This window comes from Colletotrichum jinshuiense, chromosome 6 (assembly GCF_051148585.1).
Source record: "Colletotrichum jinshuiense chromosome 6, complete sequence".
NCBI lineage: Eukaryota > Fungi > Ascomycota > Sordariomycetes > Glomerellales > Glomerellaceae > Colletotrichum > Colletotrichum jinshuiense.
The window spans coordinates 820,272-836,731 of NC_139313.1; the positions used below are offsets into that span (position 1 = coordinate 820,272).

General features: G+C 51.1%; 4 protein-coding genes across 4 annotated transcripts; all 4 read right to left on the reverse strand.

Annotated features, from left to right (window-relative positions):
* Nucleotides 1-172: 172 nt before the first annotated feature.
* EsH8_VI_000196 (uncharacterized protein) lies at nucleotides 173-3,197 on the reverse strand (the record flags this gene model as incomplete). The annotated part of the gene is made up of 2 exons (XM_083271449.1): nucleotides 173-2,735; nucleotides 2,809-3,197. 2 exons carry the CDS (start codon nucleotides 3,195-3,197, stop codon nucleotides 173-175), a joined length of 2,952 nt encoding a protein of 983 aa, XP_083126623.1.
* A 1,789-nt stretch (nucleotides 3,198-4,986) lies between these two features.
* On the reverse strand, nucleotides 4,987-6,072 carry EsH8_VI_000197 (phosphatidylinositol phosphate kinase family protein; the record flags this gene model as incomplete). The annotated part of the gene is made up of 1 exon (XM_083271450.1): nucleotides 4,987-6,072. One exon carries the CDS (start codon nucleotides 6,070-6,072, stop codon nucleotides 4,987-4,989), a length of 1,086 nt encoding a protein of 361 aa, XP_083126624.1.
* A 3,820-nt stretch (nucleotides 6,073-9,892) lies between these two features.
* Nucleotides 9,893-12,327, reverse strand: EsH8_VI_000198 (uncharacterized protein; the record flags this gene model as incomplete). The annotated part of the gene is made up of 2 exons (XM_083271451.1): nucleotides 9,893-11,820; nucleotides 11,886-12,327. 2 exons carry the CDS (start codon nucleotides 12,325-12,327, stop codon nucleotides 9,893-9,895), a joined length of 2,370 nt encoding a protein of 789 aa, XP_083126625.1.
* A 1,416-nt stretch (nucleotides 12,328-13,743) lies between these two features.
* EsH8_VI_000199 (acyl-CoA dehydrogenase/oxidase) lies at nucleotides 13,744-15,843 on the reverse strand (the record flags this gene model as incomplete). The annotated part of the gene is made up of 1 exon (XM_083271452.1): nucleotides 13,744-15,843. One exon carries the CDS (start codon nucleotides 15,841-15,843, stop codon nucleotides 13,744-13,746), a length of 2,100 nt encoding a protein of 699 aa, XP_083126626.1.
* Between the last annotated feature and the right edge of the window lie 617 nt (nucleotides 15,844-16,460).

Here is a 16,460-nt window from a genome sequence, read left to right on the forward strand (position 1 = left end):
TCCTGCGCTCGGCAATCAGTCGATCACTCTTCGCACCAGGCCAAGTCAAATAGAAACAACCTGCCCTACTCCCCGGGAAACATAAGCAAGATCCGCAAACGGCAAGATTGGTTTAATGCATCAAACACCCCCACGACTCTCCGGGTACGGCCTTTCCCGCCCCGTAATTCCCCTACCAAAAGACTTGTGCAATGCAGGGTTTTTTGCCTGCTGCCTTGCTGTTGTCTTTGGTGACTTTGGTCGCGAGGCTGTTGGGTCCCGGCTTTGAAATCCCGTGATTCATTCCTTTCATGTCTTTGCTCACGACTGGGTAAGCGCCGGACGACGTGGTGTTGTCATCTCCAGGAGTTGTGGCACCTGAACGGGTTGTCGAAGGAGTGGTTGATACATTGACCTGCATGTTCATGTTTTGGCCCCGAGCCAAAGGGGCTGCCATACCCGAGTTGCTTCCGATGTGGTTGGAGTACACGCCGACGGGTACGTGGGCGGATGCATCATCGAATGTGATGCAGTCGGCTGCAAGATTTGAGAGCAGGGGCGCAGCCGGATATTTGGCAGTATTCGCCGCTGCCTCGTCAAAGGATTTGTCCAGTTGTTGATCCATGGACTGGTCGGCGTCTCCATAGAGTCCGCCGTCGTCAACGATAATCTGCTGGGGGATTTCGTCAGTACTCATCCCGCCATCCCATTGTGTGGCAGCCTTGGACTGAAGGTAGGCATTCACCTTTCGCTGATCAATCTGGCCGGTAGCATCATATATCAGGTCCGCGGTCTTCTGGGCCCAAGGCTCGGGGTTGTTAATGTTGTAGTAAAGCCATTCTTTGCGCGCCTCTTCTGGCGAGAAGACCCAGCTACCATGGTATTTGGTCTGAACGGTGCCTGATTTGGGATCTCTCCTGTGCGGAACATTCCTTCTCTGATCATGATCGTACGCCATGTAGACGGAGAGCTCATCCCAGTTCGCTCTCTTCTCCCAGACGATGTTTTTTCGGTTGTGGTGCTCCTGGAACGAATCGGGATCGCTCGGGTCCGCTTCGGCAATAATTTCCACCAAAAGTCGGTCACCATCTGCCTCGCGCTCTTCATCAGTCATGAAATGCCTTGAGTTGTCAGGGGAGAGAATGGTCAGGTCAGAAGTAGGGAAAGTGGGGATGAATGGTATCTGTAGGTCTTCCAGAGGAGTGTCGCATGGATCAGGACTGAAAGTCACGCCTCGTCCATCTGGTGAACCGGTGTAGAAACTAGATTCAAGGATGCAATCGCGGACGCGAACTGCGGTGTGAAGGCTGGAAAATGATACCTCAAACCTTCCGTCATCAAAGAGTCTGAAGTGAGTGATAACATCTCTAAAGCTGTGAACTATTCCCACCTGCTTGAAAACAGTCTGTAGATGCACAACTGAAAAGTCAGCGACACAGAGGCAACGAGTAAAGCCATTGTCGATCCATCTCTGAATCATCTCGTTCGGTGGGTACGAATCGGTAGCGGGGAGGCTGGTACGAACTCTCATCGAGCCGCCATAGTCCACAAAAAAGCCGAATTCACGGCAACGAGTAAACAGATAAAACGCCAAGGCATCTTTGGAGGCAGTGAACTCGATGTAGGCCATGTTGTATTGGGGGTCCCCTGTTGCCATAATGACCGTGTGAGCTTTGAGAATACGACCACCTCGAACATGTTCCAAGACTCGCTGGACATGGACTTCATCTGGAAGGCCTGTCATTATCACCAGTCGAGAGGCGACATCTGGAACGCCGTCGTTGGGGGTTAGCTTCTGTCCGTTGCGCTCTCGCACAAAGCGAATGCCGTAAATAAACATACCCGGAGTGTACGAGACATGATAATCTCTATTTTGTCGTATCATTTGTTCCATCTGCAGAGCCGAGTCCCAGATGTTCCAGTCATCGTTCCACTTGAGACCATCTATCCCACGTTCAAGAGAGGATTGCGGGGTTTGGGCCTGGTCGGCTTCGTGCATGTGAAGTTGAGAAATCTGCGCTTCCTCCTCTAGATAATTGGGCGTGGGAAACATCGAAGCCGGACAAAAGTATGACTCGTTACTCGAGAAAGCAATTCCGTTGGATAATTTCACCGGAACAGACGTAGTCTCGTCGAAAGAAATGAGAGCTTCTGTCTCAGTATTACCTGAAATGCCATCTTGCTGGTTTTCGTCACGAGGATGCAGGCCCACAGTAAGAAAGGCCATTGTGTGTTCGGGATGATCGGCGAGGAAGTTGCGAGCAAATGCTTCATACATCTTGTTGCGTTCCACGGCGTTGAGGAGGCGTGTCTGGCTCTCCTGAAATTGAGTCTGTAGTGGTTCATAGCTTGCCACCGCTCCAGCATACTTTGTTTTGTACTCTTCGAGCTGGGCTTTGCTGTCCTCAAGACCTTCCTGCAGCTTGAAAAAGGCCTCCTGGTCCGCCTGGGTCTTCTCGCTGATCTTTAGAGCGTACTTCTGCGCTCGGCCTCTGAGGAGCTCGGCTTCGGCTACTTTGGCCTTGAGCCGTTCCGTTTCGGCTTCGCAATTTTCAAGTTTTTGTTTCAAGGCTTCATTGATGGTATCAAGATTGTCATTTTCGCGCTTCAAAGTCTCATGGCCAGTCTCGAGATGTTGGATACGAGCTTTAAAAGAGGCGACCTTATCGTAATGGGCGATGGGGCTCTGACGGGCATCGGTGTAGGACGAAAACGAGCGGCTCGATGGTGGTGTTGATTCATGGGCCAAGGAGCTTCTGTATTTTCATATCAGCTATCATATCCTGACATCTGTAGGCGTATTGATAATGATTGAGGGCCGTAACTTACGATTCGCTTGGGATGAACTCGACTGACTCGGGATTCAGAGATCCCTGGGCCTGAGGATAGGCCTCCAGCTCGACTGATTTCACGTCCTTGGAAGGTCGTGAGACTTCCTGTTGGCCATATATATGTTTGAGAACACCGGGGATCATTGCCATATGGTTGTTGCCGAGAGGAGCATCGCCGTGGTCCGACGAGTCAAAATCGATGAGGTTGGGAGAATCCGATCGGGGGTGTGTAGAAGAAACAGAAATGTGCGGGACAAGATCACCGGCATCACTCTCGTCATCATTAGTCCAGCCGTTGTCGGTCGATGCATAGATTGTTGAACCGCAATCGTCCTGCTTGTGGTCTATGACCCGGCCAGGGAAGTAGGAGTCGATTCTGTCGACCATTGTGAGTTACTTCCTTTTCTTTATGCGAGTCTGTTGAAAACAGGGAGACCTTGGCGCCAGATGGGCCAGCGCTCGTTTGGCAGTTGAAGTAGATTATAGCGAGAGAGGTGTCGGTTACTCGTGATGTTTCGCTATTGGTGACCGGAAAAGAGATCAAAAGTCGTTAGAAATGGAGACAGAGACGTCAAATCTCAAGATGTTGAGTGCATTCGGCTAAGAGGAGGAAGCCTGTTAGAGGCCGGAAACTTCCTCTGCCAATCCAAAAAGACTGAGTTATTGATGCGAGAAGGAGCGTAGATTCTAAGGATTCAGCCGCGAGAGGAGGCGGTGGTGGCCACAACCAGAGAGAAGATTTGAAATCCTGAGCACCACCCCTTCCCGGAAGAATGATTTTGTGGAAGGTAAGAGCCACTAGTATCAAAAGCCCGGGGGCGCAATTTGCTCACAAACTCCGAATCCGGGACCGGGGGAAAGAGCAAGAAATCAGAGGAGGAAGTTGCGGGGCGAAGTTTCTGGAGATACACAGTGATTTTTGAACAAACCCCATTACGTATCCGCAGATTTGGGGCACTGTTCCAAGTTCTCCGGCAAGTGGCTTGGCTACAAACTGTAGCGGAATGCTCTTGCCTGTTTCCGTGTCGTATCGCCACTTGAGTTCAGTTACTGGTGTAAGTCGGTGCGCAACAATCAGGCTGAAGTAGACGATGCTTATCTGTGTGTAGATGTATTGAAAATGAAGTCTCAAGGTAGAGTGATGAATGTAGATAGATTTGAGTCGGTCGCTGACGCTGTAGCCGCTGATGTCGTGGGTGACTAACGATGCTCGGGGTGGATTGATGGATGTTGCAGGAGGCTGAAGAGGGAGAGGAGAAGGAACAAGATGATTAATATTAGGCCGAAGATGGCTAGCCCAACTTGTGCTTCTCTGGTAGAGAAAGGGGAAACCGAGAAAGGTTCCTGATACTGAGTTATTGAGGAAAGAGAAAGGCCAGTGGAAGGGTTGTAGGACTTAGTGACACTTCCACGCTTGCACCAGCTGATTGAGGTATCTCAACCGCAAAAGAGATGGAGGAGGCTGAAGAAAGGATGGGTGGAGAAGGTGGAGGGTTTTGAAAAGTATTAAGACTCAACAGCCCGCTTTTCAACAGAAGGTGGTAATCACCTTCATGAGGCGGGTGTAAGGGGTGTGACATCCAATAGGGCAGGGGCAATAGAGATGGGTTGTTTTAGGGGAGACCAACAGGGGGAAAGTTGCACAATCTGGAATCCCGACTTGCCGTCGACATCGATTTGTGATCCAAGAGAGAAAGGTCAAAAGAGGCCAGACCAACAGAGATGACTTGTAAGAAATGAGACAAAGGTCACGCAGCATAAGATGAGAGCTCCTTTGGTCGTTACATGTATGCCTGCAAAGATGGTGAGTTTCAAAGAGTGAAGCCTCATTTGTAAGTTCAAATTTGAGAGTACAAGGAACAATCCATGCATAGCGGGAGCTGCGAAGTGTCACTCGTTCACCTGCATCTCGGTGGACTAAGAGCAAAGGTCATGGGAGAAACAAGGTCGGTTCCGTCGTATAATTCCATCATGCAAAAACCATATCAGCATCAAGGACTGGGATTTGAACCAAGCAGATGAAGAAAGACAGACGTGTTACTTTTCATTCTGGTATCTCGAGGAAAAGACTGTTGCTAAGACGGGAAAGGGGGTATACATCCCAACTCAACGCCACGCTCCGATAAGTATACATGGAAAGGAAACGATCCTGCCCAGGGGCTATCCGCCAAGTACATCATGCCTCGATAACAATATCCCGAACCATGTCGAGGAACCTACTACGATATTCGGCCGGATCGGCGGTGATGCTCATGGGGCCGTGGTTGGCAAACACGTTGTAGGAATTGACGAGGCCTGTCATGGCCTTCGCGCGGAACTTGTGCTTGGCCCAGAAGAAGTCCAGGACGATGACGCGGTAGGTCCACGTGCCGTCGACGTCGGTCAGGCCGGACCGCCACGGGTGCGCATCGGACTGGATGGTCGGGACGTCGCGGGGCTCATCCAAAACGTTGGGGCCTGGGTACCTGACCATGAAAAGGGAGTAGTCGACGGCGTTGTTCTCGGCGAGGACCTTTGTGTCGGCCTCGAGGAGGTCGAGCAGCTCGCGCTTCTGCGTCGCCGTGACGCGGACCTTGTCGTCGAACTCGTCAATCAGCCGGTCCTTGACGCTGTCGGGCGCCAGCATGCCGTCGGCGATGTCCCGCTCGGGGAAGAAGTAGTCGTTCGGCTTGAGGTCGTACGTCTCCCAGCGGCTCCTCCTGTGGTCCGTCTCCTCCTCAGCCTTGCCGTACAGCAGGTTCTCCATGATGATGTGGTGCGTCGGCGCCATGCCCAGGATGCCTCCGAGCGTCGCGATAGACGTGTAGACCATGTCGGTAATCCGAACGAGAAGGCTGTGCGGGTGGGACTTCATGTGGGCAACGTAGGCTTCGAACAGGTCGTGCGTGAAGAACTCGTGCTCGAAGCGGCGGGGCAGCGACTTGACAAGGAACTTGCCGTCGGCGGTGGTGAAGAAGGTCGAACCGCTGTATCCCAGGTCCCCGACGGGCCTCAGGTCGGACTCGCGGCCTTTGCCCTTGGCGGCCTTCTGCGCGAGCTGGAAGGAAGTGGCGTACTCTTCCTCGTCGAGGTGCCAGACATTGTGTCGTAGCTCGAGGAAATCGGCGGCGCGGTACCGAGCGAGAGGGAGGCTGAAGACGGACAAAAATGAGACGAAGGCGCGGAAAATGCGGGATTTCAGGCTGCGTTTGTTGGTGTTGTTGTGGTCGCCAGATATAGCTGCGAGGATGGAGGATGAGATGGAGGCGCTGCGGATTTGCATTATGGCGGTTGGCAGGCCTGGAGCCTACAGCAGCGGAAAGCGTGTTTAGTGCCGTTGCAGTTGAAGTATATCGGGCAAACTGGTGTTTTCAACAAACGTATACCATTTTAGTTTGGCAGACTGAAGAATGACGTGCAGATAGCTCCGTTGAAGGGATGAGAGCTCGGGCAGATGTGGTGGGGAGCTGTGCTGTGTACTGACGTCACCGTTACCAGATCAAAGGACGTGTGCATCTGCCAAGTCTCTACCTCATGATAGCTCACAACCCAGATGATGCACAATTGATGAACTAGACAAGGAAGAGATGTGTAAAAAGCTCCAAGGAAACAGTTTGAATGTTTATGGCGTAGAGGAATCCATCTGATTATCGACCAACTGCACCGGAGCACCGCTTGAGGAACGACCAACCGACTCTATTTCGTGATACATTGAGACCTTCTGCAAATGGAAAACACAAAGTATCGAACAGACTCGCAAGTTTTCAGACGTCTATTTTTCTTCCCCATCACCAGTCATATCATGTTATATCAATCGCTTTCCGCTAATGTTTTATCCAAATTCCAGAGATCGCATGCTGACTTTGTGTATAGACCAAAGGCTTGATAGGGCAGTAATTGGGTCAAGGTTTCCGCCATGTTTATGACGGACTGGCCGCTACTGAGACTCGATGGGGCGGCACTGTTACAGTGTTTTGTTAGTGGGCTGCAGACGCGAAGGGAGAAAACCTGGGAACACGCGGGGCATGTTTAAGTGACGGCCCTAGCGCTCGGGAGACCCACAGGCTGCCTTCTCTAGGGCAAGTTGAGTAACACTCACTCCTGAATGAGACCACTTACACAACGGAGATGGACATGTTTCCCAAGAATGTAATCAAAGCTTGATTCTCCAAAAGAACAGGAAAAACCTCTCCGTCCCGTATTGTGATGATATATGGTGTTGGGATAGGTGAGGTGACGGACGATATTTCGAAGCTCCATCGATTCAGCTCGTCGTTGTCTGTCGGTACCCGGCGGGGGACCGGCGACCGAATGATGCCCTTGCTGCGTAAAGCCAGTGTTCGTTGACGTTATATTGCTGATCACTGCTGTTTGGCTCTCGACATTGTTGACGATTTGCTTGTCCCGGTATCCATTGCGGCACGCGACCCACACTCCGACAGCAGTCACCGCCAAGCCTGGGATGCCGAGACTGATTGCAACCACAGTTTCCGCTGAGAGTGACATGGCTGGGCGAAAGAGGGGAAATAAGAACAAGAGGGCGCCACAATTACTAATCGTTCCAGAACCAAGGTCCTATGTTTGTACGCCTTGTGTAGAGACCAGAGATCCTGAACGAACGTTGAGTGGAACAGAGTTGACTATATGAACATTTTTGAGAAGGAACATCAAGCCTTGAAGAGACGCTAGTAGATTGCCCGTTGGCTTAGACTAACGACACAGGTTTTTTAGCCACTCCTTTGGTTGGTTCATCTTTTGCAAGCCTTGGTTGGTTTTTTTTGGACATGTAGATACCGTACCAGCGAGCATACAAGGGGGAATATCGCAAGCATACAGGAGAATATTGAAATGGTTACGGGGGTATTTTCAAATGGTAAAAAGGAATTTTGAAATGGCTACAGGGTATTTTAGAGTGGTACAAGGGAAGTTTGAAATAACCACAAGGGTATATCAGAGTAGTCCAGAGGAATTTTGAAATAGCCACAGGGGCATTTTGAAATGGTTACAGGGGTACTTTGAAATGGTATAAAGGAATTTTGAAATGGCTACAGGGGTATTCCAGAGTGGTACAGAGGAAGTTTGAAATAGCCACAGGGGTATTTTGAAACGGTTACAGGGTCATATCAGAGTGATGCAGGGGTGGGGGGAGAGGGTGGGGGTTATTTCGAAGATATTCAGGGCAGAATACCGCGTAGCGAGTGAGAGCTTCCACCCATTATGGCACTCAAAAAGCGCACACTACACATGGTTCACTAACAATATACTATTGACGAATACTGTTTGCCTACAAGTTAACGACCTCAGCGTTTGAAATTAAGTTCAAGAAACCCTCATGAGCAGAATTTGAGTCTTTAGCTTGTTTAGAAATATTTTGCATCGATTTCCCGATTATTCCAGTCTGCTTAGAGTGCGGATTGGTTTGGAGATACGTTAGGTGTGCGCTTTTTGGTTTCCACCGTGACGAGGAAACCTCGCCTTGGCATCAGTGAGGTGGCAGTGCAAGAGAATGTCGCTGACCTTCTGTCGGAAAACTGATCAGGCCTGGCCGCCCACACTCTCCTTTGGCAGCAGGCCTGCGAGGCTGACAGTGATAGTTCTCTTCTGTAGCTGACCTCACAATGCAGAATGAGTGTCAACGGCTCCACGATCGGCGTGTTGAATTTTTGAACTGCTACTAGTATGCTTCTTAATAGATTCAACGCACCAATCACGGAGTCGCATCTAGCATCCGGAGCGATGCCCGCATTTTGCATCACTGAATAGCTAAGCCGACGTAGACATGTATCACTGTTTATCCTAATGCTAATGTTCAGCTACGATCAGAGGACGTGAAAAAGGGGCTGTTAACGTGGCCACGGCCCAGCTCCATCTTGTCCACGCATATTCCTGCACTTTTCGGTTTGCAAAACTATACTGCATACCCAAACCTACTACGGCTGCGTCCTTTTCAGCCGGAAGTCTAGTCTATATTTATGATTGGTTGTGTTGTAAGTGTATGAATCATCATACACAGATATTGAGGAAGATGATAGCATGCAATGTTGAGCAAGCTTCATTGTAAGGACATAGTATACCCATCTTGATGCTCTATGCAAAATGTCCACACTTCTCATTGGAGACATGTGAGGCTTGAGCGAAGCACCAAATCTACCGAGGGAGGGAATATAAATTCGAGGCCACAAATCGACACCTATCAAGATAGATTCGAGATTTCATTGCAGGGAAAACGACCGACGGCATGGTTCTAATGCATATCAGCATTGAGGCATTCAATAACTTGGATTTGTTGAGGGCAAGGGCTTGCTACGTGATAGACATTGACTGGTGATTTTCTCTCGGATTGCGATCTTGTCGTCATTTCCTTGACTAGGTAATTCAAGGCTGGATTTGAGGATCTTTCTTTACCTACAATTTATATAGCATTTTCGTTGTTAATACTGGAAGTATTTTGGGGAGATGTAAGGTGACTCTGAAGGAGTCGCGGTGCACCGGTCAGACACCACAAACCCCATCAAAGCTGAACATGAGTTTCTGATCAGGGGCGCCTACAGGTGCAAGCTTCGCCCTGCTTAGACAAGAAGTTCTCTATCTCTTATGTTCACTTTTTCTCGTGACTGAAAACGAGGTTGATCAGGTCCTCCAGGACCGCTCGAGGTTGTCCTCCTGTGAAGTGCGTCTGATCAGGGTATCGTAAATCGTCTCTGATCAGGACGGGTGGTTAGCGGGCTGATCGTGCTCCTGGTGTCTAGAAGTGACCCTGATCATGGCCACTTACAGCGTTGGAAGTCGTCCTTTTGTCTGGAGGGGTGCCTGATCAAGTGCACAGGCAGCAATATCTGGGTCTCTAATCTGATGCTGGAAAGTCTGTGGTCGAATTCCTCTAAGTCTAAGCCTTGACCAGGTTTACATCTGCCCTCGCACGGGCTCTAAGAAGAAAATTAAGAAAACCATCCCTGATCTGGGTGGGCATCCGCGGCCCCGCCCCATTCCAGTACACAGTCTTACGTTCTAGTAGAATGCTTCTTGGTGACTGAATTATTTATCTTCAACCTGAGTTCTGTTCTCAATGCGGTTCGTCGTCAGAAATGACACACAAGAAATATTTACACAATGGCAATGGTCTTCTTATTGCCTTCTTTGAACCAGGAAGCTGTAACAAACTCGGCCAATCCAACGCGTCTGTACTCGTTCTCAACCTCACCCGTCGGAACAAGCGCAAGCCCAATCACCTGGTCATCAATAGGAAACCAGTGCTCACCTCGCTCTGTATAAACGCACACTGGTGTGTCATCCTGCCAAGACGGCTGTCTCTCGAGCCTGCGTAACGCTAGTACATAAACCGTCTGATCCGGAACTATCTCAGTCGCAACGTCGTATTGAATGACTCCTATACAGTCCTTCTGTTCCTGATCATCGTGGTGTCTTGGATCTTCTATAGTGGTCTCAATTCTTGAGTCGTTGATTTCGTGATCGTATGACTCCGCGAATGTCGCATCGGACCATTCATGCAGGGACTTGTAACCGTTCGTCCAGAAGCTTGAGTCCAAATTGTCCAGAAACAGATCTCGAAGAAAGTGTTTTGCTCTAGCTGGCTGTAGATATCCCGTTACGGTGAGACGGCCCCCGTTAGCTTGCGAGAACATATCGAGGTCGGCATCTGACACAGGGGAAGACATGTCGACGGCAATGCTCTCGGGTGCTATCACAGGGTCCTTATCGCGTTCTGGATCGTAGTAATCCATTCGGTGTATGACTTGCCCATCAAGGCTCGCCCAAGACCACGTCGGAGCCCGTCTTTGCTCAGGCCGCGACTGTTCTATGGGCCCATGTGGCCCACTCGGATAGAACCCCGGCGGTGCAGGCATAAGTGTTCTGCTCGGAATGACGTGCCCTTTGTACTCTGAGCTCGAGGGCCATCGTCTTGATTTCCACAGAAGGCCAGATATGATTTCCTTCTTCCACAGCCCAGCGACATACTCGTCGTCCATCATCGCAGCCATGGTCTTGGCCAGGCCAGCTAGGCCAGGCAGTTTGTCCGTCTCCTTTGTCAACAGACGATTCGAATAGTCCCATACTAACGTGTACCAGGTGTGGTAGTGGTGGATAGGGTCCGACCGTCTGGGTGTGTGGCGCGGGTTATCGATCATATCTTTAATTCGATACCGCGCCTCCTTACTCATGTTTGCGGCCACCTGGTCCGTCCATGGAACCTGGTCGGAGCCACGACAGGTACGGCACTCCCACAAAAGCGCTGTTGGAGTAACATGAATGATGCGGCGGGAAAGTTGCCGCTCTTGGAGCGTCCAGCCGCGACCGCTCAGGACAGTCTTTTCCAGCATGGTTTCCCAGTCCGAGGGCGACTTGTCAAAGATCCGCACTAGATGTGCTTCTTCTCCATCGCCTTTGTTGTCTTCCCCGGCTAGCTCCCCAACGTAGATTTGCACCCAATTAGGTAGGATCTCATCATCCTCATCATCATCAGGGTCAGAGGCTTTGCTATGTGACTCGACTCTTTCGAGACTGTCGTAAGCATCGAGAGCATCGTTGGAGGTGGCAACCGTGCAAAACGACGCGCTGTATACCTGTCCCATCTGAGCCGACTCCTTTGCCCAGTCTTCTCTTGAGTCTTGGAGAATGCACAGACTATCAATCCATAAGTATCGTATTCCCAACTGCCGGGCCACGCAAGCCGCATATTGGAAGCTTCGAGGCAGCGATGTCAACGAGACCCCCTGCTGACGAAGGCCAATATTGTCTGACGTTGATTGGGCACTTTCCACTGTGAACTGGTCCCAACGATGGCTAAGTGTCATATAACGTCGATCCAGAATCTCAGTACATGCTGTGTCAATCAGTTTGACAACATCGTCAGTCGCTCCGGGAGTAATGACGTCCAGATCAATCAATCGCGTTGGCAAGAAGTCTTCGTCAGACACGCAGTGCTCCTTATGTTGGCTTATGCACTCGTTGACCCAAAACTTGAGCAGATTTGGGTCATCGACACCATTGAAAAACGTGTCGTAGCGTTTTGCTGACGTTTCCCACTCCGTTAGCCCCGAAACTTATCAACAGTCGCAAGAAATCACCCTCACATACACCAATCAGCTGGGGCAGCAACGAAGTTGAAGCCTTGGACATGCCAATCGCCGATCCTGGTGTCTAGGACATATGGAGTTGGCCCCCCGTGGTTGACTTCAAATCGTGGGTCTCCATTTCCATGCTTCCATTCATGCGGATTCCCGTGAAATGACTGCAAGCTTTTGCGATACAATAGCGCGCAGAGCGGGCACCCGTTCGCGGCAGATTGCTTGAGGGCGTCAATAGATGGCTGAAGCCAGTACCGCTCACGGTGACGATTCGGGTGCCCCATAGTCGGTTCATCGTCACTATCTTCGTCGAAATTCTTTCCGGTTCTCTCCTGGTACTCGTGGGAGGCTAATGAAGGCGGAATCCCCAGGCAATTTAGGCAGCAGGGTGGTTGAGGCTTGGGGGGCTGTAGTGAGGTGTGGATTGGCGAGTTGTTTGTCCGAAGCGTCATTCTTAAAGAGCTCTCTGGCACCAACTACAGAGCGTGGGAGGGTTTAGATATGGCTACAGACAAGATAACTCTTTGTTGTAATCGGATACAATTATGTATTTCAAGGGAGTTCAGAAATACCGTTGCTGATGGATGTGCGCGCCGAAAGGAGTCAGCATTAGAATATAGCCGTGCGGGGTACAACTAGTCGGGAGGATTCTAGTCACACGCATGGCCACTTGGGCTTGGAAAAAATGGACCTCCGAGTCTTAGTTAACCGTTGGTTTGGACTAGACGGACACGCCGCATTAAAGCGGAATTCGCCGGCTGCAACCGCACTGCAACCACATTGCAATCAAATCACAAAAGAACAGCAAGGCTGGACGTCATAATCGCCTGGCTTGATAGACACCTGTGGGTTTGTTGACACCGATTTCGAAGGTGAACTGCCCGGAACTGTAAACGACGGCCGAGAAAAAATTATACTAAGGCTACAAGCCCCGTACAAAAGTTACAAGTCTTAATTTCAAAGTCAATTATAAAAGTAGTGGTCAGTGGATAAACGAGACATATTAAGAGTGAACCTTATTAACACAGCCTGAGGTCAAACAGGTCGAAAGAAAGGAAACAGCTTTGAATATGACACTCCTGCGGGAGATATCATATACTCATGTGGTGCCCTATGTATTCCACCGATGCTAAGTCTAGAGTTTCATACTTTCAGGTGACCTCTCTATAAAGTCATCTTGGGAAAATATCAAATGAAATCTCTGTGCAAACCTGGCCGTGTGACTGCACAACTCCTCATTTGGTTGTCTCAGGCACACGTCTTCCTGGATCAGCGTCTGAGGCGTTTCGAAGTGTTAGAAAGTGCAACGTCGATAAAATATAGAGATCAGTTTCATAGGTAATTCTTGGTTTTTCATAATAATTTACATGAATGCCTTAGAATCCTCTTTAGTTGAGAGGTTATCCTGGGTAAATGTAATTATTGCTGTGAACAATCTGTACTTTCACTTTTACCGTCGTGCTGCAAAGAATCGCCCCTGTCGACGTCGGGCTGAGTATTTTATTATGAACTAGAGTAAATAATATGGAATTACCCGAGCAAGTGCAAGGTATAATGAGGAATGCATTGGTGAAACTGTATTCCCGGGAACTTGGGGGTCATGGTCTGTCTTGTGTTGTGTTTGCTTCATATTGATGGCCTTCTGGCTCATAGTAGCCGTATTCTCCTCTACATTTCGTACTTATTCTAAAGCCAATACAAAAAGATAGTACCAAAGTCAGGAAAAAGTGGTCTAAATCTACATTGCTAGACAAACAGCGCTTCCGTTCCCCTTATGTATAACGGCATTGTTTATACCGCAGATCATTGCACATCTAGCCTTCTAACCATCTAAGGTCTAGGAGTCTATGGCTCTCAGGCGTCGCCATCTACAATTTGCTTCTCAAATCCTTCCTGTCGTCCTTCTTGAACAGCACCTTGCTGCTCGGGTATGGGTCGAAAGTCACGCTGTTCAGGGGGTTGTCCTCGCTTGCGCGCTTGAACATATCCTCGTACACCTTGCCGTCATAACGACCCAAGCTGCTATCCAGCTGCCAGTCGTCGAACTTCCACGCGTCGACCAACCGCACCGCGTGCGGGCGGATCTCCTCCAGCAGCGTCATCACCGCCTTTGTTCTTGCCAGCGTAATCTGGCGCACCGTAACAGCCGAAGAGCTGTAGAACTCGCTGGCCTCAGTCTCGAGCGTGTGCAGGGCATAGAGCCTGAACAGCTTGTGCAGCAGGCCGACGGTATCCTTGTCGAGCTGCTCCGTCGTGGCCCTGTCGTTGAGTGCCTGGTGGAAGTTCTTGACGACCATGTACTGCGCGTGCGCGGTGCTGAGGCGCCAGAAGTCGACAAGCAGACTGTTCCAGGACTGCTTGTCCTCGTCCCTGTGGCGGAGGGCCTCAAAGGTGAGGAAAGACACGCGCCAGGCAAAGGCGGCGACGAGGTCGTCGTCGGAGTCGAGCACGTCAAAGGCGGCGCCGATGTCGCGGCGGCGGAGGAACTCTGACAGGATCCTGGTGGTGTCGTTGTTACCAGCGTTGCCCTTCAGGACAGCACGGGCGGACTTGAGCAGGTAGCGAGACACTTGCTGCGTGAGCATGTAGTTGTCGCCTTCCCAGGTCAAGGTTGGCAGGTAGTCGGCGTACCACGAGCCGATGCCGCTGAAAGAAGAGTAGCCGTGGCCTCCACAAGCGCGACGGCAGACTTCGAGACCCTCACCTGCAACGGTTGAGCCATAGGCCTTGAGGGCACACGACGTGGCGTGCAGATCGGCAAGCAGGTCTGTGCCGGCGTTCAACTCCTCGGGTCCAGGGTTGCGGTTTGCATCTGCGAGCTTGCGAGCACCGTCGCTCATTCTCTTCTGGTGCTCGTTGTACAGCTTGATCATACCGAGGCCAGTGAAATGGAGTGCGAAGGTGGATGCAAGCAGAGGCAGCAGACGGACCTGCACCATGGTGTAGTTGAGCACTTGGTTCTCGCCAGGCTCGTTGGCCGGTGCGTCGCGATCCTGGAACTGGCGGCGGACAGCGCAGTAGCGAGTAGCGATGGTGACACCCTTGGCAAGGACGGAGCCTGCTTGGAGAACGATGTTTGAGCGCACCCATGTAAGAGTGCCGTAGACCAGCGAAGGGTTTGCTGGCCGGGTGTACTTGCTTGTCTGCGGGTCGATGGACGAGAAGCGGGCAAGCATGTGGTTGTGCGGGATCTTGACGTGGTTCAGAAGCAAAAAGCCATTGTCCATGGTGTTGTAGCCAAACTTGGGGCCAATATCGCCTACGTGCACGTTCGGGAGAGGCTCGTGGGTCTTCTTGTCGCGGACCGGCACCACGAATGGGTGAGGACCGAGCCTCTTGCCGTTGACGATAAGCTGAGCCATGACGACAGCGTGTGTTGCTGTCTTGCCCAGGGAACCGATCCACCATTTGGAGGCGGTCAAGTGAGGGGAGTGCAGAACGAAGGTCTTGTCGGAAGAGTCCCATGTTGCTGTGGTCTCCAGACCACGCACATTTGAGCCGTGGCCAAGCTCGGTCTGGGCATAGCACCCGATGATCTCGTAGTTCTCAGCCGGCTCCAGGAAGAGCTTGTGCTGTTCCGGAGTGCCCTGCTCGCGGAGGGTGACGAGGAACATACTTGCGTGTAGGCCATAGGGCGTCGGTTCGCCGACGAGATCATTGGCTACTTGGAATTCGTCTCTGGACCAATTGTGTTCCCTTGTCAATTGGAATAGTCTCTTTCCTCTTGCTAGCGCTGCCTCGATCCTAGCATCGCGGCCGCGAAAGTAGTTCTGTGTCTTATCGAAGACAGGCTCACTCTTGAGAATGTTCAGTATCCTCTCGTTGCGCTGCAGAGCCTCACTTGTGAACATGAACGCTGCGAGCTGATCGACATTGAGATTCGACTTTGCTCTCTCTTGTGTGAGGAGCTCAGAGCCCTGCGGGCCCGACGGCTGCAGAGCCTTGACCCAGTCTGGGGTGGACGGCATTGTGATTGAGTGCGGAGGTGGTGGATCTGGGGTGAAAGAAGCGACTGGAGAGACTTTCTGGGGAAATGGAAATATCTGGATGGCGCAGGTGATATTTTGTAGAATTCGGCTCTTCGGCGGGCACGGGTATGCGTTGTCCAGATCTAATCAAGGTTTCATCTTTCCGCCGCTCGGAGAACCGATGATGCTCTGATGGGCAGTGCCTCGGCAATTACCATATTGGGCTAGACGCAGACTGGTTACGAATCGGTCCACCAAATCTCAATGTCCACACTCCCGATGATCGGACATGCTCGGTCGCAACCCGGCAGACGTGCCTCGGGTGCTCGGCTGCATGGCTAGAACGTCAGCAGACCAACGTCGTCCGACTTCCGTGACGGGCAGCGGTTACTGGTTTATAATGAAGCCTTTTGGTATTACGCTCACATGTAAGAGAAGAACCGAACTTCGATCGGGCACATATATGGGCAAATGGCAATATCCGGGGACACCGGGCACTTTTTCCCGCGTGAAATTGGTAATAGCAGGGGGAGCTCAACCACTGAGCTGATACCTTGCAGGACCCGTACTCCGGATCCGCTCACGTCCCTCCTCCCGCCCAGCCACGAACTCCGCCC